Raw genomic sequence first — 27151 nt, 5'->3', positions numbered from 1 at the left:
CTTGTTGATCTGCACTCCAACCCTCCTCTGCTTCACATTGCCAAGAATTGACAAATAACAAATTCAGGTCCCAGTTAATCAGGTCAAAAAGTACGTTGTTAAATCTGTTTTTACCAGGAGAACTGAAATGATGCACCACGGGGTGGGGGCCAGCAGACCCCACCCCCCCCCCCATCATGAGGACATGGGCATGAGGAAGCAGGGTCAAGCACGAAAGAAGGGACTGCAATGCTTGGGTCATATGCAAAGCTAAACACAGCTTTCTTTACAAGGCAAGCATGAGTGTCTGCTGGCAGCTCGTTCCACACTCTCACCACCCTGAGTGAAGAAGTTCCCCCCACCCCCCCATGTTCCCTTTAAATATTTCACCTTTCACCCTTAACCCATGACCTCCAGGTCTAATCTTACCCAAGCTCAATGGGAAAAACTGCTTGCATTTACCCAATCTGTACTCTTCATCATTTTGTACACCTCAGTCAAATCTCCCCTCATTCACCTACGCTCGGGGGAATAAATTCAGAACCTATTCGGCATTCCCCTATATCTCAGGTCCTATCAGAACCTATCCAACATTCCCCTATATCTCAGGTCCTATCAGAACGTATCCAACATTCTCCTATATCTCAGGTCCTATCAGGTCCTATCCCACACTCCCCAATATCTCAGGCCCCATCAGGTCCTATCAGAACGTATCCAACATTCCCCTATATCTCAGGTCCTATCAGGTCCTATCAGAACGTATCCAACATTCTCCTATATCTCAGGTCCTATCAGGTCCAATCAGAACGTATCCAACATTCTCCTATATCTCAGGTCCTATCAGGTCCTATCCAACATTCCCCTATATCTCAGATCCTCATGTCCCAGCAAAATCCTTGTCAATTTCCTCTGTACTCTTTCAGTTGTAGATAGGTGACCATAGCTGCACATAATAGTTCAAAGTTAATTTCCTTCAACCACTGCTTTGATAACTTTCCTAGCTATACTTTAGAACAACCTTCTTCAAAATCATCGTCTGCCTGTGTACCTTTCATTAACTAATCCTCTTTCCATGTCATAATCTAGCTCAACCTGTCTGCTCTTACTTTGTGCAATAATCTTCTAAGTCACACTTGACTGAATGATTTCTAGAATTACAGTGTACTGCATAAGACAATAAAATATAGTAGCAGAATTAGGACATTTGGCCCATTGAGTATGCTCTGCCAATTTTCTTCTCAGCCCCAATCTTCTGCCTTCTCCCCGTATCCCTTCATGCCCTGATCAATCAAGAATCTATCAACTTCTGCTTAAATATATACCGACTTGGCTTCCACGGTTTCTTCTGGCAAAGAATTCCACAGAGTCACCACTTTCTGGCTAAAAAAATTCCTCCTCATCTCTGTTCTAAAAGGATGCCCTCCTATTCTGAAGCTGTGCCCTCTGGTCATAGATTCTCCACCATAGGAAACATCCTCTCCACATCCACTCTATTAAACCTTTCACCATTCTGAATTCCAGTGAATAGAAGCCCAGAGCCATCAAATGCTCTTCAGATGATAAGCCACTTAATCCTGGAATCTTCTTCGTGAACCTCCTTTGAACCCTCTCCAGCTTCAGCACCGCCTTTCTAAAATAAGGGGCCCGAAACTGCTCACAGAACTCCAAGTGAGGCCTCACCACTGCTTTATAAAGTCTCATCATTACATGCTTGCTTTTATATTCTAGTCCTCCAGAAATTAATACTAACATTGCATTTTCCTTCCTCACCACAAACTCAACCTGCAAATTTATTTTTAGGAAATCCTGCACAAAGACTCCTAAGCTCCTTTGTACCTCAGTTTTATAATTTCTCTCCATTTTGAAAATAGTCAACTCTTTCATTTCTTCGACCAATGTGCGTGACCGTACACTTCCCGACACTGTCCATCTGCCACTTCTTTGCCCATTCTCCTAACCTGTCTATGTCCTTCTGAGGCCTCTCTACTTCCTCAGAACTACCTGCCCCTCCACCTATCTTCATATTGTCTGCAAAATTTGCAACAAAGCCATCAATTCCATCATCCAAATCATTGACATATAACGTAAAAAAGAATTGGTCTGAGTACAGACCCCTGTGAAACACCTTTAGCCACCAGCAGCCAGCCAGAAAAGGCCTCTTTATTCTCACTCTTTGCCTCCTGCCAGTCATCCACTGCTTTATCCATGCTAGAATCTTCCCTGTAATACCATGGGCTCGTAGCTTGTTACACAGCGTCATGTGTGGGAACTTGTCAAAGGTCTTCTGAAAATCCAAATACAATATCAACTGATTCTCCCTTATCTATCTTGACTATTATTCCTTCAAAGAATTCCCACATATTTGTCAGGCAAGGTTTTCCTTTAAGAAAATCATGCTGCCTCCAAGTACCCTGATAATCAACTCCAACATCTTCCCAGCCACTGAGGTCAGACTAACTGGCCTATATTTTCTTTCTTCTGCCTCTTTCCTTTCTTAAAAGTGGCGTGACACTTGCAATTTTCCAGTCTTCCGGAACCATTCCAGAACCTAGTGATTTTTGAAAGATCATTACTACTACGATCTCTTCAGCCACCTTTTCCAGAACCCTGGGTGTACACCATCTGGTCTAGGTGCCCTTTTCTCACTGTTACCATCAGGTAGGAGGTACCGAAGCCTGAAGGCACACACTCAGTGATTCACCAACAGCTTCTTCCCCTCTGCCATCCGATTCCTAGATGGACACTGACCTGTGAACACTCCCTCACTTTTTGAATATATATTATTTCTGTTTTTGCGTGATTTTTAAACTCCAACATACATATATGTAATTGACTCATTTATTTATTTATTTATCTTACGTATTACATTGAACTGCTGCTGCTAAGTTAACAAATTTCACGACATATGCCGGTGATAATAAGCCTGATTCTGATTCTGAGGTGACTTATCTATCTTCAGAGTTTTCAGTTTCCCAAGAACCTTCTCTTTAGTAATGGTAACTTCACACACTTCATGACCCCTGACACCTGGAATTTCCACCATACTGTGAGTGTCTTCCACAGTGAAGACTGATGCAAAATTCTTATTCAGTTTGCATGCCATTTCCTTGTCCCCCATTACTATGTCTCCAGCATCGTTTTCCAGCAGTCTGATATTCACTCTCACCTCTCTTTTATACTTTATAATTCTGAAGAAACTTTTGGCATCCTCCAATATTATTATCTAGCTTACTTTTGTATTCTATCTTTACTGTCTTTATGACTTTTTAGTTGGTTTCTGTTGTTATTTGAAAGCTTCCCAATCCTCTAACTTCCCACTAATTTTTGCTCAATTATATAACCTCTCTTTGGCTTTTATGATGGTTTTGACTTCTCTTGTTAGCTACGATTGTGTCATCTTGCCTTTGGAATGCATCATCCTCTTTGGGATGTATATATCCTGTGCCTTCCAAACTGATTCCAGAAATTCCAGCCATTGCTGCTCTTCCATCATTCCTGTCAGTGTTCTTTTCCAATCAATTTTGGCCAATTCCTCTTTCATGCCTCTGTAATTCCCTTCACTGCACTGTAATAGTGATACATCTGACTTTATTTTCTTCTCAAAAGTCAGGGTGAATCCGATCATATTATGATCAGTTTCCCCTAAGGGTTCTTTTACTTAAGCTCTCTAATCAATTTCATATCATTACACAACATCCAATCCAGAACAGCTGATGCCCTAGCGGGCTCAACCACGAGCTGCTATAAAAAGCCATCTCACAGGCAGTCTAGTGATTCACCCTCTTGGAATCCAGCACCAACCTGATTTTCCCAATCTACCTGCATAGTGAAATCCCCATGACTATTGTAACATCTCCCTTTTGGCATGCATTTTCTATCTTCCATTGTAATTTGTATACCACATCTTTACTACTGCTTGGGTGTCTGTATATAACTCCCATCAGGGTCTTTTTACCCTTGCAGTTCCTTAGCTCTATCTGCAATGATGCAAGAGATTCTGACCCTATGTCACCTCTTTCCAATCATTTGATTTCATTTTTTACTGGTTGAGCAACACCACCCCTCTGCCTTCCTGCCTGTCCTTTCGATACAATGTGTATCCTTGGGCATTAAGCTGCCAGCTATAATGTTCTTTCAGTCATTATTCAGTGATGCCTACAACATTATACAGGCCAAACTGTAACTGCGCTACAAGTTAATTTTATTCCATATACTGTGCACATTCCAATATAACATCTTCAGTAGGGTGGATAGCCAGTACCTGTTTCCCAGGGCACGAATTGCAAACACCAGAGGGCATATGTACAAAGTTAAGGGAGGGAAGTTTAGGGGAGACATCAGGGGTAAGTTTTTTACACAGAGGGTTGTGGGTGCCTGGAATGACTTGCCAGGGATGGTGGTGGAGGTTAAAACATTAGAGGTATTTAAGAGCCTCTTGGACAGGCACATGGATGAAAGAAAAATAGAGGGTTACGGGGTAGTGTGGGTTTAGTACGTTTTTTAAGGAATATATGGGTCGGCACAACATCGAGGGCCGAAGGGCCTGTACTGTGCTCTCATATTCTAGTGTCTAGTGTCCTGTATTCACCCTTTTTGATTTTATCAGCCTTTTACATTAGAACTCATCCTGTTGACTGCAATTTTGCCCGATCATCAGCCTCTCCTTGCTAGGAGAGTCACTGTACATCACCTCTGTTTGTAAACCAGCTACCTCATCTTCAGCACTATCACTCATTCCCCTACTCAACCTTTCCCTATATCTTTCCTTTGATATCCTCCTTAATTTACAAGGCTGCAGCCGGGACATGAGGACTTGAGTTACAGGGAAAGGTTGAATAGGTTAGATGATTTCCTTTTGACATCCTCTTTGATATTTAGTGACTAGGGCACTGCACAAAATTCTTAGGCACCCCCGATGTTTTAAATGGTTTCAGATGGTATGGCTTCCACTGAGCACTGATCTCAACATCACTGAGGCTCTCTGGAATTACCCGGAGAGACAGAAGTAAGGAGACAGCCAATGTCTGCTGAAGAACTGTGGCAAGTTCTCCAAGATGCCTGGAACAAGCTATCAGCCAATCGATTTTCTTACAAAACTGCACAACAGTATACCTGAGAGAATTGATGCAGTTTTAAAGGTGGTTACACCAAACATTGATTTGATTTAGTTTTTTACTGTTTACTGATTTTTGTAGTTTTTTTTGATATTTAGTAACTTTTCAGTTCATTATATTTGAAAGCATCTTCACTTTACAGATTTTTTTTACATATGCCGAAGACTTTTGCACAGAACTGTATACTGCATTCCAAATTCAGACATGGATGGGAGTGAGATTCTTCAGTCTGTCCATCAGATGCACATAGAACTGCAACACAACTGGTAGGTGAAACATAGCACCCACCTCCTGCCGTATCCACAGTCAAGACTGTGGGTCCCACACTGCTTCATCAGACAGCATTTGGGATCGTCAGAAATGGAAGCAAGTCATCCTCGGTATTGAGACACCTTGATTCTGAAGAAGGAAAGAAAGATTAGCTTCATTTGTCACTTGTACATCAAATGAGTCAGTGACAAACACAGCTGAAGAACGTGCTTGGGATCACCACACTTCCAGTACAAAACTAGCATGCCCACAGCTCACTAACCCCAGTCATACATCTGTCGAATGTGGGAGGAAATGGGAGTTCTCAGAAGAAACCCACATGGTCACAGGGGATTCATGAAATAGAGGACAGATATTTGAGGTGAGAGGGGAGAGATTTAGTAGGAACCTGAAGGATTTTTTTTCACCCAGAGGGAAGTCCAGATATGGAATGAGCTGCCAGAGGAAGTGGTTGAGACAAGTACATTAACAACATTTAAAAGGCACTTGATAGGAAAGGTTTAAAGAATGTGGGCAAGTGGGACTAGTTGAAACGGTAGTCTTGCTCAGCTTGGACAAATTGAGTCATTCCATGCTGTATGACTCCATGACTTTGAGATGCTGTGGGCTGAGACTTGTGCTGTTCATTTTTTTCCTTTTTTAACCCCCTGCCCTCTGCCTTTCCCAAATGTTTTGGGATCATTGCTTCTCAAGCAGGTGTACACGGATCATCCAGAGATAGTAGCTATCCTCACTGTTAGTGTTGTGCTGAAAAGTAAGCAACTCCTTCCTACGGTTTCTCAGAACAAAACCATGGAAGAGATTATATCAGCTGATAGTCAGACTGCTGACTGAGGCACTTCACAAATTCCCTTGACCTTGCACCCTTTCATAGTGCATCAAGTCCAGACTGAAAAGATACAGCAGGTCCAAGCCTAGAAACAATAAACACTCCCTCAGCACCTTCCTCAGGCCTCAGGGCTGAAGAGTACTGGTATAGTAAAACAAAATCTTGTAGATTTGCAAAGGGCAGAAAGAGTAATGAGACATGGGAGCATAATTAGGCCATTCAGCCCATTGTTTCTGCTCTGCCTTTCCATCATGGCCGATTTATTTTCTCTATTAACCGCATTCAGAGTCAGAACCAGAACCAGGTTTAATATCAGTGCCCTATGCCTTGAAATTTGTTGTTTTGCGGCAGCAGTACATTTCAACACACTGTATAAAAAACTATAACTTACAATAATACAATAAAGAAGTAAATAAAAATTCAATGAGTAATGCAAAAAACGAAGAAAATAATGAGGCAGTGTACATGGGTTCATTTTCCTTTCACAATGTCGGTCTTCAGGCTCCTGTACATCCTCCATGATGGTAGCAATGAGAAGAGGACATGTCCTGGTTGATGAGGGTCCTTAATGATGGATGCCGCCTTTTTGAGGCGTCGCCTTTTGAAGATGTCCTCAATGCTGGGGAGGTAAGTGTCCATGGTGGAGCTGGCTAAGTTTGCAACCTTCTGCAGCATTTCCTGATCCAGTGCCGAGCCCCACTCCCCATACCCAATGGTGATGCAAGCAGTTAGAAAGTTTTCCATGGTATATCTGTAGAAATTTGCAAGTATCTTTGCTGACATGCCAAATCTCCTCAAACTCCCAATGAAATGTAGGCAGTGTCAAGCCTTTTCTTTGCAGCTCCATTGATATATTGGGCCCAGGATATATCCTCAGGGATGTGGACACCCAGGAACTTAAAATTGTTCACTCTTTACACTTCAGATCCCTCAAACAGGTCTTGTGTGTGTTCCCCTGTGTTACCCTTTCTGAAGTCCACAATCAATTCTTTGGTCTTACTGATGTTGAGTGTAAGGTTGTTGCTGCGATGCCACCAACTGATCTACCTTGCTCTATAAATAGTTTAACAGGAAAGAGGCTATCTCTCTCAGAGGCCTCACAGGCACGGGAGTGCACCATACACTGTGTAGAATCTCATGTGGTGATGCGAGGGCATACAGGAGCAAGATATGCCAACTAGCGGAGTAGTGTCGCAGGAAGACAAAAGAGCTGATTGTGGACTTCGGGAAGGGTAAGATGAAAGAACACATACCAATCCTCATAGAGGGATCAGAAGTGGAGAGGGTGAGCAGTTTCAACTTCCTGGGTGTCAAGATCTCTGAGGATCTAACCTGGTCCCAACATATCGATGCAGTTATAAAGAAGGCAAGACAGCAACTATACTTCATTAGAAGTTTGAAGAGATTTGGTATGTCAACAAAAACACTCAAAAACTTCTATAGATGTACCATGGCGAGCATTCTGACAGGCTGCATCGCTGTCTGTTATGGGGGTGGATGGCGGGGGGGAGCTACTGTACAGGACCAGAAGAAGCTGCAGAGAGTTGTAAATTTAGTCAGCTCCATCTTGGCTACTAGCCTACAAAGTACCCAGGACACCTTCAAGGAGCAGTGTCTTTGAAAGGTAGTGTCCATTATTAAGAACCTCCAGTATCTAGGGCATGCCCTTTTCTCACTGTTGCCATCAGGTAGGAGATACAGAAGTCTGAAGGCACACACTCAGCGATTCAGGAACAGCTTCTTCCCCTCTGCCATCCAATTCCTAAATGGACATTCCGTTTTTGCACGAATTTTGATCTATTCAATAGATGGATACCGTAATTGATTTAGTTTTTTTCATTCTTCTGTATTATGTATTGCATTGAACCGCTGCTGCTGAGTTAACAAATTTCACCACACATTCCGGTGATAATAAACCAGATTCTGATTCAAGTCTGCTCTGCCATTTGATCGTGGCTAGTTTATTATCTCTCCCAACTCCATACTTCTGTCTTCTTCCCGTAACCTTTGACACACTTTCTAATTAAGTATGTAAACACGAGGAATTCTGCAGATGCAGGAAATTCAAGCAACACACATCAAAGTTGCTGGTGAACGCAGCAGGCCAGGCAGCATCTCTAGGAAGAGGTACAGTCGACGTTTCAGGCTGAGACCCTTCATCAAGACCCACGTTCCAAGAAAGGATGTGATAGTGAGTCTGAGTCAAAATGTGGTCGAAAAGTTGAAGAGACAAAGAAATCACAGATGGGGAGCAGTGAGAGATGGTTTCACTGAACTCCCTTCGAAGAGAAGATTTAAACTTCTTCAGTGTAGGCATCACCAGAAGAGGCTTTGCAGTAGTGAATTTAAAAACGCAAACACGAGGAATTCTGCAGATGCAGGAAATTCAAGCAACACACATCAAAGTTGCTGGTGAACGCAGCAGGCCAGGCAGCATCTCTAGGAAGAGGTACAGTCGACGTTTCAGGCTGAGACCCTTCATCAAGACCCACGTTCCAAGAAAGGATGTGATAGCGAGTCTGAGTCAAAATGTGGTCGAAAAGTTGAAGAGACAAAGAAATCACAGATGGGGAGCAGTGAGAGATGGTTTCACTGAACTCCCTTCGAAGAGAAGATTTAAACTTCTTCAGTGTAGGCATCACCAGAAGAGGCTTTGCAGTAGTGAATTTAAAAACGCAAACACGAGGAATTCTGCAGATGCTGGAAATTCAAGCAACACACATCAAAGTTGCTGGTGAACACAGCAGGCCAGGCATTATCTCTAGGAAGAGGTACAGTCGACGTTTCAGGCTGAGATCCTTCGTCAGGACTCAGCCCGAAACGTCGACTGTACCTCTTCCTAGAGATGCTGCCTGGCCTGCTGTGTTCACCAACAACTTTGATGTGCGCTAATTAAGTATGTATCAGTCTCCACTTTAAGTATACTCAATGACCTAACCTCCATGGCTGTCTGCAGAAATGAATTCCCCAGAGTCACCGCGTTCTGGCAAAAGAATTTCCTCTTCATCTCTACTCTACAGGGACATCCTTCTATTCTATGGCTGTGCCCTCTGGACCTAGACTCTCCCACTATTGGAAGCATGATCTGCACGTTCACCCTATCTAGAGCTTTCAGTATTAGCAAGACACACAAAACGCTGGTGAACGCAGCACTCATAGGAAGAGGCACAGTCGACGCCCCGGGCCGAGACCCTTCGTCAGGACTAACTGAAGGAAGAGACATCTCTTCTTTCCACCAGCATTTTGTGAGTGTTGCTTGAATTTCCAGCATCCGCAGATTTCCTCATGTTTGCGCTTTCAGTATTAGGTTAGTTTCAGTGATGACCCCCTTCCCATTCTTTTAAATTCTGGCAGGTACAACCCAGAGTCATCAAACACTCCTTGTCTGTTAATTTTTTCATTCCTGGACCATTCTCGGGAATCTCCTGTGGAACCCCTCCAATGCCAGCACATCCTTTCCTAGATATGGGGCTGAAAACTGCTCACAATATTCCAAATGTGCTCTGACCAATGTCTTAGAAAGCCTCAGTATTATATCCTTGCTTTTATAACAATGCAAATGAGAATCACAGGAGATTCTGCAGATGCTGGAAATCTAGAGCAACACGCACGGAATACTGGAGGAACTCAGCAGGTCAAGCAGCATCAATGGAAATGAATAAACAGTTGACATTTCCGGCCAAAATCCTTCACCAGGACTGAAAATGAAGAGGGGAGAAGCTGGAAAAGAAGTCTCTTCTTCCTTCCTTTCCAGTCCTAATGAAGGGTCTCGGCCTGAAATGTTGTCTTTTCCTGCTGAATTCCTCTGGTATTTTATGTGAATAACAATGCAAATGCTCAGTTTAGTCTCTCAAAGATCTTTGACCTTTTGAATCATGTGCATTATTGCAGAATACATCATGCCTCAACAAGACCTTCACATCTGGCACATGTATCACACATCCAGCTTCAGCCTCAGTGCTAGTTACAATGTGTGATTCTGGAAAGTTCTCCAAATCCCGTGTGATAAAAGGGAGCATTTTTTTGCCAAAGCTTTAAACCAACTATATTCCGGTAGTCTACAACAGAAAATCTGTGAATTAACTTTTGTTTTGATGCAAAGGTGAATAAAGCTTGGAGACCTCTGTAGCTAGCTGGCTGATAGATTCCTTTTCTTCACTGAAAGGAGGCTCAGAATTCCAGAATAAAGGAAAAAGCAGAAACAAGAAGTTGGCAAATGAACTGTTGTTTTTACTTCTTGATTGACACATCTGAACTTTGAGCCAAATCATGTGACTGCAAAAACGAGAGAGAGAGATCAACAACAGTATAAATAGCCCAGAACATCTGGGATCTGAATAGCAAGAGAAAGCAGACCAGTACAGGAAGGAGCAGTGAACAAGAACACGTAAGACCGTTATTTTATCATCTTTTTTTCATCCATTTGTCAGAGTATAAAGGATTTAATTTTTAAAGCTTTGTGAAATTCGTAAATATCAATGATCTCAGGAAAACAAAATTGCCTGAATTTGTTTATGTGCTCAGTTTACTCCGGCAGTGTGTTGTGTTCTTCATTGCAACCCACCGAGTGTTTTAACCAGTGGGTGACACCTTCTAAATTCTGGAATAATTTTGATTACTTTTATTGCATTAATTTTCAGAAGTTGTTTTGCCACACAAAACTAACAGATTTGACCCACACTAACATTGTAGTGTTAGATTATGTGGTAATTATTTGTTACTGGAACGGTTCTGGATTAAGGGGCAACTAGGTAAAAGAGATCTGAAAATCTGGGATTGTTAGAAAAGAGAAGAATTTTACAGAGCGTTTAAAGTCATCAACAGTAAGGAAAGAAAATAATTTTCCACTGACAGTAGACTTAAACAAGTGAGGAAACTGGATAAATACTGTAATTGCAGAAGAAAATATTGCAAAGATGTGGGGAAAGTGCCAGCAGTTTCCTGATCGACTAAATAAACTATTTCTGTGCTGCAGTAGGTTGCAAATCCATGACAATCTTTGTTGCGCTAATTTTTGAAAGAAGCTGTGCTGCAGCTTTGCATTGCAATACTGCTTGGGTTTATTAGAGCGTTCTCACACACAGTAATGAGCGACCGTCAGTAATAGAAGCCGTCGGCCAACTTCGCTTCTGACTGCGCAACAGGCTGATGCTTAATGTGATACTCAGAACTTTGCCCTTTTTGTACGCGAGCAGTGCGGTATTATGTATTGAGGGCGCACCTTCCCGTATCTCAGCCGACTGTCATAGTTAACATGAGTTTCACCTATTTCCACACCATTTAATTCACAAAGAATATACAATATTGCTTCGCTTTTCTGACAGACACCCACCAGTGTTTGTAAGGATATTTTATGCTTGGAAGTCAGCCAAATTTGGAATGAAGCAAAAAAATTTAATCCGAAGCAGGTCGTGAAATTTGTTTTATGGCAGCTACACAGTGCAATACGTAAAAATGTACCGCAAGTTCAAATAAGAAATATATATTAAAAAAAAGTGCAAAAAGAAAGCAAAATAATGAGGTAGTGTTCATTGAGTGCAAATCTTCAGGCTTGTGTACCTTCTTCCTCATGGTAGCAATGAGAGAGGGCTGAACTAATATCACAGACATATTTGGTCCTGTTTAATAACCAATGACCTTGTTGTCTCTACCAACTATAAATAATTCCAGCTAAACAATGATTAAAATGTGCTGTTGCTCCAGAGGCTGTTGACAGCAAACTGGATCATACTGGAAATGTACACCAGCTGAGGAACATCTGAGAACAGATGCGATCAGTTCAAGGACTTTTTTTCAAGGGTTGGACAAAGGATAGTCAGTTTAAGACACTGAGTTGCTAGTTCTGCCATAACTGGCACCTGATCTCCCTGTTTGACCATTAGATATCAGGAATCCACAACATTTTGTTGTAAAGAACACAGAACAGTACCTCAGTACAGGTCATTCAGCCCACAATGTTGTGTTGAACCAAATAAATTAGTAATCGAATGGCTAACTAAACTAATACCTTCTGTCTATACAATGTCTATATTCCTCCATTTCCCTTACATTCATGTGCCTATCTAAAGATCTTTGATAAATCCTCACATGACATGTCAAAGTCACGTTTATTGTCATGTGCACGAGTGCAATGAAAAATCTATTTGCTTCTCCCTCACAGGCACAGAACCTCAGATATACAGCAAATCAGAAACACAAGAAAGTTTGCAGATGTTTGAAAAATGCTGGAGGAACTCAGCAGGCCGGGCAGCATCTTTATCAGGACTGGAAAGGAAGAGGGAAGAATCCAGAATAAGAAGGTGGAAGGAGTGGGAAGAGTACAAGCTGGCAGGTGATAGGTGAGGCCGGGGAGGGGGAGGTGGGTGAGTGGGAAAGCGGGGGGGGGATGAAGCAAGAAAATGGGAGATGATAGCTGGAAGAGATAAAGGGCTGAAGAAGGCTTCTGATAGCAGAGGGGTGTGGACCATGGAAGAATGGGAAGGAGGGCAAGAACCAGAGGAAGGTAATGAGCAGATACGGAGGAGAGAAGCTAAAGGGTCTCAATCTGAAACATCGACTGTTCATTCCTCTTCATAGATGTTGCCTGACTTGCTGAGTTCCTCCAGTATTTTGTGTGTGTTTTATCATGTAAGCAACATTCATAGGAAAAAACAAAAACTAAATGTAAATGAAACACAACTTTTACAAGAAAGAAGATAATTGTACAAAAGAATGCCCATTTTAGTATGAAGTATAGGCATTGCAGGCATCGAAGTGTTTTCAGATGGAAACAAAATTAAATCACTGGAACTTCTCTGATGACAAATGAATTTCATCTTTTAAGTTGCCATATCCTAATAAAATTACTTACTAAGATTCAAGATTGTTTAATGTCATTTCCAATACACAAGTATAAACAAAGTAATTGTTACTCCAGATCTGACTCAGCGTCAAAAACCACAACAAAAGACACAATAATAAAAAAACACAATAAACATAAATACAAATAGCTTATATACATAGATTGATTGTGTGTCCATAAAGTGACTCTAAGCACAGGAGTGTCTGTACATAAGGAGACTGACAGGAAATGATAAAGTAGTGAGGATGTGTCTGAGTGGGTTAGTGGGTGGAGGTGTTGATCAGCCTTACTGCTTGGGGGAAAGCAACTGTCTTTGATTCCAGTGCTCCTGGTGTGGATGCTACGTAGCCTCCTCCCTGATGGGAGTGGGACAAACAGTCCATGAGCAGGGTGGGTGAGATCCTTCATGATGTTACTGGCTCTTTTCCAGCACTCTTGTGTATATGTGGGGTAGTACCACAAAATATAATTCCCAAATGACCAGGAAACCTCTCAGAATCGGTGAACTAACAGCAGACTCTGGCACTCATTCCAACATAGAACAACAGAGCATAATTCCCCAGACTGATCAGTTGCTCCAATGTTATGTGTCAATTAGGGACAGGTTGAGAAATTGAGTCCTTTATTGAGAATTGAAAATTGTCTGTCTGAAGATGCATCAGACTGTGATCCAATCAAAACAGCTCTGATCTACGGAATTACACTAATCTGAAACCACCCCCTCCATTCTCAACAAACTATGCCACAGGTGAACTTTCCATGAATCACGTGATGAATGTTTAGCTGAGGAGGCATGTCGTATTGAAGGTGAGATTGAACCTGTACATCTCTGCTTCTGTTTCAGCCAAAGCCCTCTGCATCAATGCAGAAGGGCCTGGGTATTGCCCTGACTCTCTGCCTACTCCTTGTGGGCTGGGCAGAGAGTCAGGGACAATGTGAGAAACCATCAGCATGGACGATTGCATCCAAAGACCCCATGAAAGACTCGCTGGGGAAAGTGACAGTGGTGGCATTATTCCAGGCTAGCTGACAGTTCTGTCTGGTACAGGCAGCCAGGTAAGTAAACAGTTGCTCCTAATTTTGTTAATAACATAAACTATTTTGATAATCACTTGTAGAATCTCAAAGGTTCATTTATTATCAAAGTATATATCCATATACAACTTTTAAGTTTCGTCTTCTCCAGATAGCCACGAAACAAAGAAACAGCATGGAAATGGTTCAGAGAGGAACATCAAACCCAAATCCCTCCTTCCCCAGGTGAAACACACAGAATATAAAACCCATAAATCTAAGAAAGTCCGCAATCCAAAAACACAGAACCACGGTAATACCTTTGTCATAGTCATAGTCATACTTCATTGATCCCGGGGGAAATTGGTTTTCGTTACAGTTGCACCATAAATAATAAATAGTAATAGAACCATAAACAGTTAAATAGTAATATGTAAATTATGCCAGTAAATTATGAAATAAGTCCAGGACCAGCCTATTGGCTCAGGGTGTCTGACCCTCCAAGGGAGGAGTTGTAAAGTTTGATGGCCACAGGCAGGAATGACTTCCTATGACGCTCTGTGTTGCATCTCAGTGGAATGAGTCTCTGGCTGAATGTACTCCTGTGCCCACCCAGTACATTATGTAGTGGATGGGAGACATTGACCAAGATGGCATGCAACTTAGACAGCATCCTCTTTTCAGACACCACTGTGAGAGAGTCCAGTTCCATCCCCACAACATTACTGGCTTTAGGAATGAGCTTGTTGATTCTGTTGGTGTCTGTTACCCTCAGCCTGCTGCCCCAGCACACAACAGCAAACATGATAGCACTGGCCACCACAGACTCGTAGAACATCCTCAGCATCGTCCGGCAGATGTTAAAGGACCTCAGTCTCCTCAGGAAATAGAGACGGCTCTGACCCTTCTTGTAGACAGCCTCAGTGTTCTTAGACCAGTCCAGTTTATTGTCAATTCGTATCCCCAGGTATTTGTAATCCTCCACCATGTCCACACTGACCCCCTGGATGGAAACAGGGGTCACCGGAACCTTAGCTCTCCTCAGGTTTACCACCAGCTCCTTAGTCTTTTTCACATTAAGCTGCAGATAATTCTGCTCACACCATGTGACAAAGTTTCCTACCGTAGCCCTGTACTTAGCCTCATCTCCCTTGCTGATATATCCAACTATGGCAGAGTCATCCAAAAACTTCTGAAGATGACAAGACTCTGTGCAGTAGTTGAAGTCCAATGTGTAAATGGTGAAGAGAAAGGGAGACAAGACAGTCCCCTGTGGAGCCCCAGTGCTGCTGATCACTCTGTCGGACACACAGTGTTGCAAGCACACGTACTGTGGTCTGCCAGTCAGGTAATCAAGAATCCATGACACCAGGGAAGCATCGGCCTGCTCATCAACAAAGACAGAGACACCACACGACTGCTGATCTCAGTGTTGCTGGTGAGAACATGAAGAAATCTTCGTTCGCTGTATGTACTTTTCACACAGTAGGGGAATTAACGTTTATGGGGAAAAGGCAGGGAGGTGGATCTGAGTTTACGGACAGATCAGCCATGATCTTATTGAATGGCGGGGCAGGCTCGATGGGCCGGATGGCCGACTCCTGCTCCTATTTCTTATGTTCTTATGTTCAGCACAACAGTCAGCTCAGTTTTGCAGGAGCCCACTTCTGAATGTGTAGCTCTCTCCTGCTTGATACTAGTTAAAGCTAGAACACAGAACGTTACAGCACCTTCCATGATGTTGTGCTGACCTTTTAAACTACTCTAAGATCAATCTAACTCTTCCCTCCAACATAGCCTTCCATTTTCTTATCATCCAAGAGTTTCTTAAATGTCCCTAATGTGTCTGGTTCTACCGCCACCTTTAGCAGGGATTCCACACGCCGCCCAACAACACTCTTTGGAAAACCGACCAATGACATACCCCTTTCACCTTTAAATTATACCTCCTTGAATTAACCATTTCCGCCCCAGGAAAAAGTCTCTGGCTAGTTACCTCTCATCCTCCTTCACTCCAAAGAGAAAATCTATCAAAGTATAAGATTCTGGCTCCCATCCCCTTGCCCAACTGGTTTAACCCCTCCGCAACAGCTTTAACAAATGTGCCTGCAGAGATAAACATCTCTTGTGTAGAGTTTATACATTCCCCAAGAAAGATAGTGCTTGGAACTTCGTCCTTTTTGTACTCATCTCAGGAGGGAAGGTGGCGTGTGGTCCAGGACTTGATATGGAAAATCATCGGACTTTTCACATTGAATACGAATTGACAAACTTCCATCAAGATTAGAACCACTTTTTAATGATTCTTGTTGTTGGGTGTAGAATTAATTCAGACAAATCCTGTCATGAAATGGTTAAATATAATGTTAGATTTATTTTTTGTATTTTATTGTCCATTATAGAGACATAGAAAACCTACAGCACAATACAGGCCCTTCGGCCCACAGAGTAGTGCCGGACATGTCCCTACCTAAGAAATTACTATACTTACCCATAGCCCTCTACTTTTCTAAGCTCCATGTACCTATCCAAAAGTCTTTTAAAAGACCCTGTCATTTCCGCCTCCACCACCGTTGCCGGCAGCCCATTCCACACACTCACCACTCTCTCAGTAAAAAACTTATCCCTGACATCTCCTCTGTACCTACTCCCAGCACCTTAAACCTGTGTCCTCTTGTGGCAGCCATTTCAGCCCCGGGAAAAAGCCTCTGACTATCCACACGATCAATGCCTCTCATCACCTTATACACCTCTATCAGGTCACCTCTGATCCTCCATCGCTCCAAGGAGAAAAGGCCGAGTTCACTCAACCTATTCTCATAAGGCATGCTCCCCAATCCAGGCAACATCCTTGTAAATCTCTTCTGCACCCTTCCTGTGGCTTCCACATCCTTCCTGTAGTGAGGTGACCAGAACTGAGCACAGTACCCAAGTGGGGTCTGACCAGGGTCCTATATAGCTGTAACATTACCTCTCGGCTCCTAAATTCAATTCCATGATTGATGAAAGCCAATACACCATATGCCTTCTTAACCACAGAGACAACCTGCGCAGCTGCTTTGAGTGTCCTACGGACTCGGACCCCAAGATCCCTCTGACCCTCCACACTGCCAAAAGTATTACCATTCATACAATATCCTGCCATCATATTTGACCTACCAAAATGAACCACTTCACACTTATCTGGGTTGAACTCCATCTGCCACTTCTCAGCCCAGTTTTGCATCCTATCAATGTCCCGCTGTAACCTCTGACAGCCCTCCATGCTATCCACAACACCTCCAACCTTTGTGTCATCAGCAAACTTACTAACCCATCCCTCCACTTCCTCATCCAGGTCATTTATAAAAATCACGTAGGGGGTCCCAGAACAGATCCCTGAGGCACTCCACTGGTGACTGACCTCCATGCAGGATATGACCTGTCTACAACCACTCTTTGCCTTCTATGGGCAAGCCAGTTCTGGATCCACAAAGCAATGTCCCCTTGCATCCCATGCCTCCTTACTTTCTCAATAAGCCTTGCATGGGGTACCTTTTCAAATGCCTTGCTAAAATCCATATACACTACACCTATTGCTCTACCTTCATCAATGTGTTTAGTCACATCCTCAAAAAATTCAATCAGGCTCGTAAGGCACGACCTGCCTTTGACAAAGCCATACTGACTACTCCTAATCATATTATACCTCTCCAAATGTTCATAAATCCTGCCTCTCAGGATCTCCTCCATCAACTTACCAACCACTGAGGTAAGACTCACTAGTCTATAATTTCCTGAGCTTTCTCTACTCCCTTTCTTGAATAAAGGAACAACTTCCGCAACCCTCCAATCCTCCGTCCCAATTGATGATTCAAAGATAATTGCCAGAGGCTCAGCAATCTCCCCCCTTGCCTCCCACAGTAGTCTGGGGTACATCTCATCCAGTCCTGGAGACTTACCAAATTTCATGCTTTCCAAAAGCTCCAGCATATCCTCTTTCTTAATATCTACATACTCAAGCTTTTCAGTCTGCTTCAAGTCATCACTACAATCACCAAGATCCTTTTCCATAGTGAATACTGAAGTAAAGTATTCATTAAGTACCTCTGCTATTTCCTCCGGTTCTATACACACTTACCCACTGTCACACTTGATAGGTCCTATTCTTTCACGTCTTATCCTCTTGCTCTTCACATACTTGTAGAATGCCTTGGGGTTTTCCTTAATCCTGCCCGCCAAGGCCTTCTCATGGCCCCTTCTGGCTCTCCTAATTTCCTTCTTAAGCTCCTTCCTATTAGCCTTATAATCTTCCAGATCTCTAACATTACCTAGCTCTCTGAACCTTTTGTAAGCTTTTCTTATGATCACTATCTCCAAAATGCTCTCCCACTGAGAGATCTGACATCTGACCAAGTTCATTTCCCAATACCAAATCAAGTACAGCCTCTCCTCTTGTAGGCTTATCTATGTTTTGTGTCAAGAAACCTTCCTGAACACACCTAACAAACTCCACACCATCTAAACCCCTTGCTCTAGGGAGATGCCAGTTGATATTTGGGAAATTAAAATCTCCCACAACAACCCTGTTATTATTACACCTTTCCAGAATCTGTCTCCCTATCTGCTCCTTGATGTCCCTGTTACTATTGGGTGGTCTATAAAAAACACCCAGTAGAGTTATTGACCACTTCCTGTTCCTAACCTCCACCCACAGAGACTCCGTAGACAATCCCTCCATGACTTCCTCCTTTTCTGCAGCCGTGACACTATCTCTGATCAACAGTGCCACACCCCCACCTCTTTTGCCTCCCTCCCTCTCCTTTCTGAAACATCTAAAACCCAGCCCTGAAGTAACCATTCCTGTCCCTGAGCCATCCAAGTCTCTGTAATGGCCACCACATCATAGCTCCAAGTACTGATCCACGCTCTAAGCTCATCTGCTTTGTTCATAATACTCTTTGCGTTAAAATAGACACATCTCAAACCTTCGGTCTGAGCGTGTTCCTTCTCTATCACCTGCCTATCCTCCCTCTCGCACTGTCTACAAGCTTTCTCTAATTGTGAGCCAACCTCCTCTTCCCCAGTCTCTTCAGTTCGGTTCCCACCCCCCAACAATTCTAGTTTAAACTCTCCTCAGTAGCCTTAGCAAATCTCCCTGCCAGGATGTTGGTCCCCCTGGGATTCAAGTGCAACCTGTCCTTTTTGTACAGGTCACACCTGCCCCAAAAGAGGTCCCAATGATCCAGAAATCTGAATCCCTGCCCCTGCTCCAATCCCTCAGCCACACATTTATCCTCCACCTCATCCTATTTCTATTCTCATTGTCGTGTGGCACAGGCAATAATCCCGAGATTACTACCTTCACGGTCCTGCTTCTCAACTTCCTTCCTAACTCCCTGTAGTCTGTTTTCAGGACCTCTTCCCTTTTCCTACCTATGTCGTTGGTACCAATATGTACCACAACCTCTAGCTGTTCTCCCTCCCACTGCAGGATATCGTGGACACGATCTGAAACATCCGGACCCTGGCAGCTGAGACGTAAACTACCATCTGAGTTTCTTTCCTGCGTCCATAGAAATGCCTTTGTGTACTTATTTTATTATGTTATTTTATTACGTACTTATTTTTATTATTGTTACCTCAGAGTATAGGGGTTTACATTTTTTTTTAACTCACCATCTAATTTAGGAGCTGTCTAAAGACAAGTGCTAACACTGAATGGGGTAAATGGCCACGTAAACTGCCTTGGCACAGCGACACTGTAATGCAGCAGTATTACCACTAGAGGGCCTCTGTAGCTGCAGCAAGCATGTGCTCCCGACTGGCAGGTTGGCAGAGGTGCTCATTGCAGTCTTTAACGTAGATGAACAACTCAGACAGTTTAATCATCGCTCTCTGAGAACCTGAGACGGTTCACACTGCCAGACTGAGATTAATGAAGGGTCTCAGCCCAAAATGAAGACTGTAGTCTTCAATACATGCTGCCTGGCCTGCTGAGTTTCTCCAGTATTAGCTGTGTGTTGGTGACGCTAAGACTGTTCATCACATCTGAATGACTGAGACAGTGGGACTATTCACACTGAGACTGTTCACACTGTGACTCTGAGAATGTTCACACAGAGACACTGAGACTGTTCACACTGAGTGACTGAGACACTGTGACTTCACACTGAGACAGTGAGACTGTTCACACTGAGATGGTGAGACTGTTCACACTGAGTGACTGAGACAGTGCAATGACTGTGGTCTCACTGTCTCAGTCACTCAGAGTGATGAACTGGATCACTGTGAGAAGTTGTATGGAGTGGAACAGTGGCCAGGTTTTGAAACTGACTGACTTGTACTGTGAAACAAATGCTACAATTCAGAGTACACAGGCCCCTGGATTGGATAGGTTCTTGATTAGTCAGAGTGTCAAAGGTTCCAGGGAGAAGGAAGGAGAATGGGGTTGAGAGGGAAAATAAATCAGCCATGATGGAATGGCGGAGCGGACTCGATGGACTGAATGGCCTCATTCTGCTCCTATATCTTATGGTCTAATATTTGTAGCTCAGTAAAACATCCAGGCACATCCAGCTCAGCCTGATTTACATCAGGTTACAGTTTTGTCACTGTGTTACTGTGTGATTTATCGTTGCAGTCTGAGGCGCCTGAAGCAGAGACTGGATCATGAGGGTTTCTTGAACATCTCCTACGTGGTGGTAAATCACCAGGGAAACAAGTCCCGTGAACTTTACCAACAGCTGAATGCAAAGCTGGCAGGAGCCCTGCCAGTGTACCAACAAGATGAGAATCAGAGTGATGTGTGGACACTACTGCAAGGCGAGAAGGATGACTTCCTCATCTACGACAGGTCAGTTTTCACATCGTGTGAGTGTCTGATGGTTTTCCAGCCATTGCTGTACAGTGAAATGGACACATGGATCGGCAATTACCCCGCACACACTCACTACTACATAGGTAATGTAGCAGCACCATTGAGTAGCAGTTAGTGTAACACTATTACAGCGCCAGGACTTGGGTTCAATTTCCACTGCTGTCGACGAGGTTCTTCCCGTGACCACGTGGGTTTCCAAACACATTCGGGTTACCAGGTCACATGGGTGTAGTGGGGCGGTGCAGGCTCCTCGGGCCGGAAGGGCCTGTTACTGTGCTGTATCACTAAAAATAAAATGAATAAATACACAAGCAAACAGGCAGGGAAGTAAATGGATAGATAGAAAAAGAGCAAACAGCAGCTTACTACACAGTACAGCAGAGCAACAGGCTGTTCAGCCCACAATATTTACACAAAACACTATGGCAAATTAAACTCAGTCCTTTCTCTCTGTACATCGTCAACACCCCTCCATTCTCTGCACTGTCATACTGTACCTCCATCTAACAAGCTCCTGAACACCACAAACATTTTTGCTTTCACCACCACCTCTAATTGTCCACTCCAAGTATGCATCACTCTCTGTGGGGAAAAAAACTCACACAATTGATCCCTATCACACACTGCAGGTCACAGACTTCCTATCAGAATAATCTGCTGGTGCAGGGTCTCAACATGAAATGTCAGCAGTTCCATCTCCTCCACGGATGCTGCTCAGCCTGTTAAGTTCCTCCAGCTGATCGTCTGTTGCTCCAGATTCCAATGTCTGCAATCTCTCTCTCTCGTGTGTACATCCCTTCCTCGATACCCTGCACCTCCTATTGCCAACCCAAGTTTGGATTCAATTAGCCAGCTGCCCTCTGCCTTCATCTTCTGGACTAGTCTAGAGACATATATACACAAGAGCAGCAGGCTCTTTCACCTAGCTCATTCATGCTGACCAAGATAAGCCAGTCCCATTTACCTATAACCATATAACAATTACAGCATGGAAACAGGCCATCTCGGCCCTTCTAGTCCATGCCGAACTCTTACTCTCACCTAGTCCCACCAACCTGCACTCAGCCCATAACCGTCCATTCCTTTCCTGTCCATATATCTATCCAATTTAATTTTAAACGACAACATCGAACCTGCCTCAACCACTTCTGCTGGAAGCTCGTTCCACACAGCTACCACTCTCTGAGTAAAGAAGTTCCCCCTCATGTTACCCCTAAACCTTTGCCCTTTAACTCTCAACTCATGTCCTCTTGTTTGAATCTCCCCACTCTCAATGGAAAAAACCTATCCACATCAACTCTATCTATCTCCCTCATAATTTTAAATACCTCTATCAAGTCCCCCCTCCACCTTCTACATTCCAAAGAATAAAGACCCAACTTGTTCAACCTTTCTCTGTAACTTAGGTGATGAAACCCAGATAACATTCTAGTAAATCTTCTCTGTACTCTCTCTATTTTGTTGACATCTTTCCTATAATTTGGTGACCTGTTTATGTTTATGTTTAGCCTGTATCCCTCTAATCCATTCCCATCTACGTACCTATCCCAACGTCTTTTCAATGCTGTAAAGTTGCCTCCACCATTCCCTCTGTAGCTCCTTCATATCCTTACCACCTACTATTTATCCACCTTTTTGCTTTCAAAGACATCTAACACTTTCATCTTTTAAATACTGACATCCTCATGCTCCTCCCTGCAAAAGGATTAAAGTGGCAGTGCTGAGCATGTGAGATACAGGATGAATGGGGGTGATGGGATTCCTCTGCTAAGAACCAGTATTAATCTGGTGGGCCGAATGGCCCTCTGCTGCTTTATAATAAACAAGTAAATAGAGGTAAACAGAATTATAAGGGGTATAGGTAGGGTAAAAGCAAGCAGGCTTTTTCCACTGAGGTTGGGTCCGACTAGAACTAGAGGTTATGAGTTAAAGGTGAAAAGTGAAATGGTTAAGGGGAACATAAGGGGGCAACTTCTTCACTCAAGAGGGCGATGAAAGTGTGGAACAAGCTGCCAGTCTAAGTGGCAGATGCGGGTTCTATTTCATCATTTAAGAGAAGTTGGTTAAGTGCATGGATGGAAGGGGTGTGGTCTGGGTGCAGGTCAATAGGACTAGGCAGAATAACAATTCAGCACAGGCTAGATGGGCCAAAGGGCATGCTCCTGTGTTGTGGTGCTTTATCAGTCTAAAGCCATTTATTGATTGGTATGTGCATATATATCCAACAGGTGTGGCCAAAAGACCTTTCACTTGGAACTGCCATACACCGACCTCAAGCAAGCATATGTGGAGAATGGAATTAAGCAAACATATTGTGAAACAGTCTGCAGCAATTGTTCTTTGGCGGTAAGCATCAAGTTGTAAATTTGCCCTGTATTACTCTGGTGGGAATGCCAGTGACAGAAGTCCTGGGACAGAATCTGGGTAGTGGATCAGATAGTGGAGAAGGAAATCTTACAATATTGGGTCGAATGCAGAGCAGCAGAATCGATTCAGCTGTGAATGATAACTTTAATGTTAGTCTGCAAAATAACAAGCCATGAGGGGCCACAAAAATGAGAGAGAAACAGGAACTAAACACAACAGGTAACAAGGTAAACTTTAGGCAGGGAGAGTGAAAGGTAGGAGGCTGGTTAGTCCAATGAATGAACATGGACTGTGGCTGAGAGCTGGGTTTAAATAGGCTGCCGGGGATGAGACTGGAATGAGCAACGGGTGAATTCTGTTAGCTGAGTGGAGACTGGGAGGTGCCTGTGGGAACAGACCTAACAGTTAATCTTTACCTTCAGATCGGACATACAGGAGCTGTCACACTGACATGTCTGTATGTGATCATGTACAGATATAAAGAGAGAAAGAATGATGTCTATCTCTAATGCATTTTTCAGAGAAAAATGGAAAGCCTCTGCTCTCTCACCAGCGTGGTTGCTCTTCCTGCCCCTATGTACAACTGCATGGAGTGTCACCCCTACTGCTGTGAGCAGACATGTGCAGAAGAACTAGTCCATCTATGTATCCTTCATAGGATTTAAATTTCAGGCTGGAACCATGGTCATGCTGCAGCAATATATTTAGCACCTTTGTAACACATTCATCTGCAAGGCTTCTGAGAACAAATCCCTACAAAGGATTGCAAGAACTGTTGAGGGGATCATTAGGGTGTCCCTTCCACCTGTCAGAGATATTTATCAGGGACGATGCATATGCAGGGCTCTTAGCATTGTCAATGATACCTCCCATCTGTCCTCTGTCCAAAAATCTCTTTGCCCCCCTACCATCAGGCAGGAGGTACCAAAGTATTAGACTTGTTGGGATATGAAACAGCTTCTTCCCCCAGACAGTAAGAATTCTGAACTCCCTGTCACCACTCAGGTCTCATCACTTATGAAGTGCCAGTAGTGTTATACTGTTTACTTTTTAACTTGTGTCGTAAGTGCATTTTATTATTTGTTAATTTATTTGTGGTAATATTACTTCATGAGTTATATGTACTGTGTGGTATAGCTTGGTCCAGGGGAACATTGTTTCATTTGGCAGTATACATGTGTACTGTTGAACGACAATAAACTGAACTTGAACTTGAAACTTCTAGCGAATTAGTACCTCAGGTTATTATCACTGTCTTCTAAGATGTGAAATTAGTTGTTTTGCAGCAGAATAGCGGGGAGATTCATCTGGTAAGACTGCATCATGTTTTCATTTGAAAACCATGATTACATGATTACTTTAAATGCCACACTTATAATGTATACATGGATTCTGAATTAAAAGCAATTAGAAGTGTGAGGAACATTTACAGCATTTGAAATATTCTTTCTTTCCACCCTCAGGACCAGCCCTCGGAATGCAATGTCAGAAGTACAGAGGAACAAAGAGGAACTGAAGTAGATGGCCGTCAAGGCCACCGTCACAGCCATGTACATCATTCCCATAAAAAAGCTGTGAGACGTCCTATCCCCAAGGACAGAACCCACTCAGACTCGGGTGATCACGAGCATCAGCAGAATCACCATCATTTCCAGCACTCACACGACCTGGTAGATTCATGAGCAGACACAAAGAGCTGAAAGAGGATGTACAGCTGAAAGCCCAGCGGCATGTCAGCTCTAATAGGGATCAGGTGATGATGATACTGCCGTCAACTGCACCACCAGAACTCTTCAAATGAGGGAGTATTCTGACAGTGCAGCAAGCGGTCATCATCCTGACAGTGACAGGTAGAGGTTGATGGGGTGAAGCTGTCTGAATCCTGACAGTGACGGCTGCTGTCTGCACTCTGACCAGACCGCACTGTGCTGCAGCAGGACCAGTGACAACCAAGCAGAAACTGAGAATGACAAAATGGGCAGCAGTAAGCGCTCTCATCGGAAATGTAAACTGCTGTTCATTTTCCTAAGTTTGAAACCACTTGGATTTCAACTTTAGGATTTTCTGCAAGTCCTATACTCCATCATGAGGACCAGACAGCATTACTTGCCCCATCAGTATGACATCCAGGTTAGTCCTTGTCCATTTTGCATCTTTTCCCACTCCTTGTGGTTGTTTCTATGAGGACAGCAGCACAAACTACACTGTAGTAGCTGCTAGCTGATTTAAGACAAGCACAAAGGGAAAATGAGTAAAATGGAGAAGCTAATCTTCACAGCCTGCAACAACTTACCAAATCAACCAATCTGCATTCTAATCCATCTGCTTTTACTGCAAGAATTTTGAAAACGTAGATTTCTCTACTTTGCATTATCCCATGAAATTCTGCTGCGCGAAGCAACCAAAAGCGTTTCTTAACAGTCAGCAAGTAACAGCTAAAGTTACTGGAATTAAACACATCTAGAGTACAAACTGAATCTCATCTCAAATACATCATTTTCCCATTTGCTTTATGGTCTATCAAAGAAATTAACATAATTGTCAATGTCCAGCTAGCAGACCACAGAAAGGCATTTAGTTAAAAAACAAAAGAGAAGATGAAGAAATACATGTGATCTGTTTGAAGGCAAGTGCCATACTTCATGACAGTTACTAGGGAAACTGTGACCCTAGTTAACCTGAAATCCCACTATGGCAAATGCAGGCAGATTACGTACCTGGAATGATTGTAATGCACAGAAAGTGTAAAAAAATGTCAATAAAATGTCTGCTTCTGGAAATCCTTGTACAGCTGTGTTCTTGGGAACAGTTTTACTAATAGTCACATCAATTAACTAATATTAAACGTGACAATTCAAAGATTAATCCTCACCTGTCTTCACCTATCATCTTCTACTATGTACTCCTTTTCCTCACCCCACCTTCTTATTCTGGCATCTTCCCTCTTCCTTTCCAGTCCTGATGAAGGGTCTTGGCCTGAAATATGGACTGTTTATTCATTTCCATAGATGTTGCATGACTTGCTGAGTTCCTCCAGCATTTTGTGTGTGTTCTGGATTTCCAGCATCCATACAATCTCTTGTGTTAAGATTAATCCTTTCTGTCTCCAAACATTCCAGTAATATTTAATGAAAGTATGAACAGATATATTATTTTTTAAGTGGAACACAGAAGAGTAGAGCACAGGAACAGGCCCTTCAGCGCACAACACTGTGCTGAACCAATTTAACCAGTAACTAAATGCAAAATTAAACTAGCCTCACCTGCCTACACAATGTTGATATCCCTCTATTTTTTCCACATTAATATATCCATCAAAGAGCCTTGAAAACACTTCTTTTATATCTGCCTCCAGTGCAGTCCAGGCACCCACCACTCTGTGTAGAGACTCCTTTGAACCTCCCCCCTCACCTTAAGCACATATAGATAGATAAATATACTTTATTGATCCCGAGGGAAATTGGGTTTCGTTACAGCCACACCAACCAAGAATAGAGCACAAATATAGCAATACGAAAACCACAAACAATCAAACAGCAATATGCAAACTATGCCAGATGGAAATAAGTCCAGGACCAGCCTATTAGCTCAGGGTGCCTGACCCTCCACGGCAGGAGCTGCAAAGTTTGATGGCCACAGGCAGGAACAACCTCCCGTGATGCCCAGTGTTGTATCTCGGTGGAATAGGGCTGGAGTCCAACAGCAAAAAGTTCAATATCCGGGCTACAAACACGTTCCTCGATCGTAATATGACCAGGATTGCACCATCCGTTGTTAACCAGAAGAGTAAGCCCCCAACTCCTTTACGCTTACCGCTCTCAGTGCACTTCCAGTCAGCCCGAACGGTCTGGAAGCCGTCCATGGAAAAGTATTCTCTG

At 43.2% G+C, this 27151-nt stretch overlaps 1 protein-coding gene across 1 annotated transcript; it reads left to right on the top strand.

The window, feature by feature from the left end:
• The first annotated feature begins 10423 nt into the window (after window positions 1–10423).
• On the top strand, window positions 10424–26053 carry selenop (selenoprotein P). Its single transcript, XM_063049645.1, has 5 exons — window positions 10424–10579; window positions 13878–14089; window positions 20670–20882; window positions 23135–23252; window positions 24737–26053. Exons 2-5 carry the CDS (start codon window positions 13896–13898, stop codon window positions 24953–24955), a joined length of 744 nt encoding a protein of 247 aa, XP_062905715.1. The 5' UTR covers window positions 10424–10579; window positions 13878–13895; the 3' UTR covers window positions 24956–26053.
• Window positions 26054–27151: the final 1098 nt, after the last annotated feature.

Source organism: Mobula hypostoma, chromosome 5 (assembly GCF_963921235.1).
Source record: "Mobula hypostoma chromosome 5, sMobHyp1.1, whole genome shotgun sequence".
In the NCBI taxonomy this organism is placed as follows: Eukaryota; Metazoa; Chordata; class Chondrichthyes; order Myliobatiformes; family Myliobatidae; genus Mobula; species Mobula hypostoma.
Note: the sequence above shows the minus strand (reverse complement) of the source record. Positions and strands in the feature narration are given on the sequence as shown.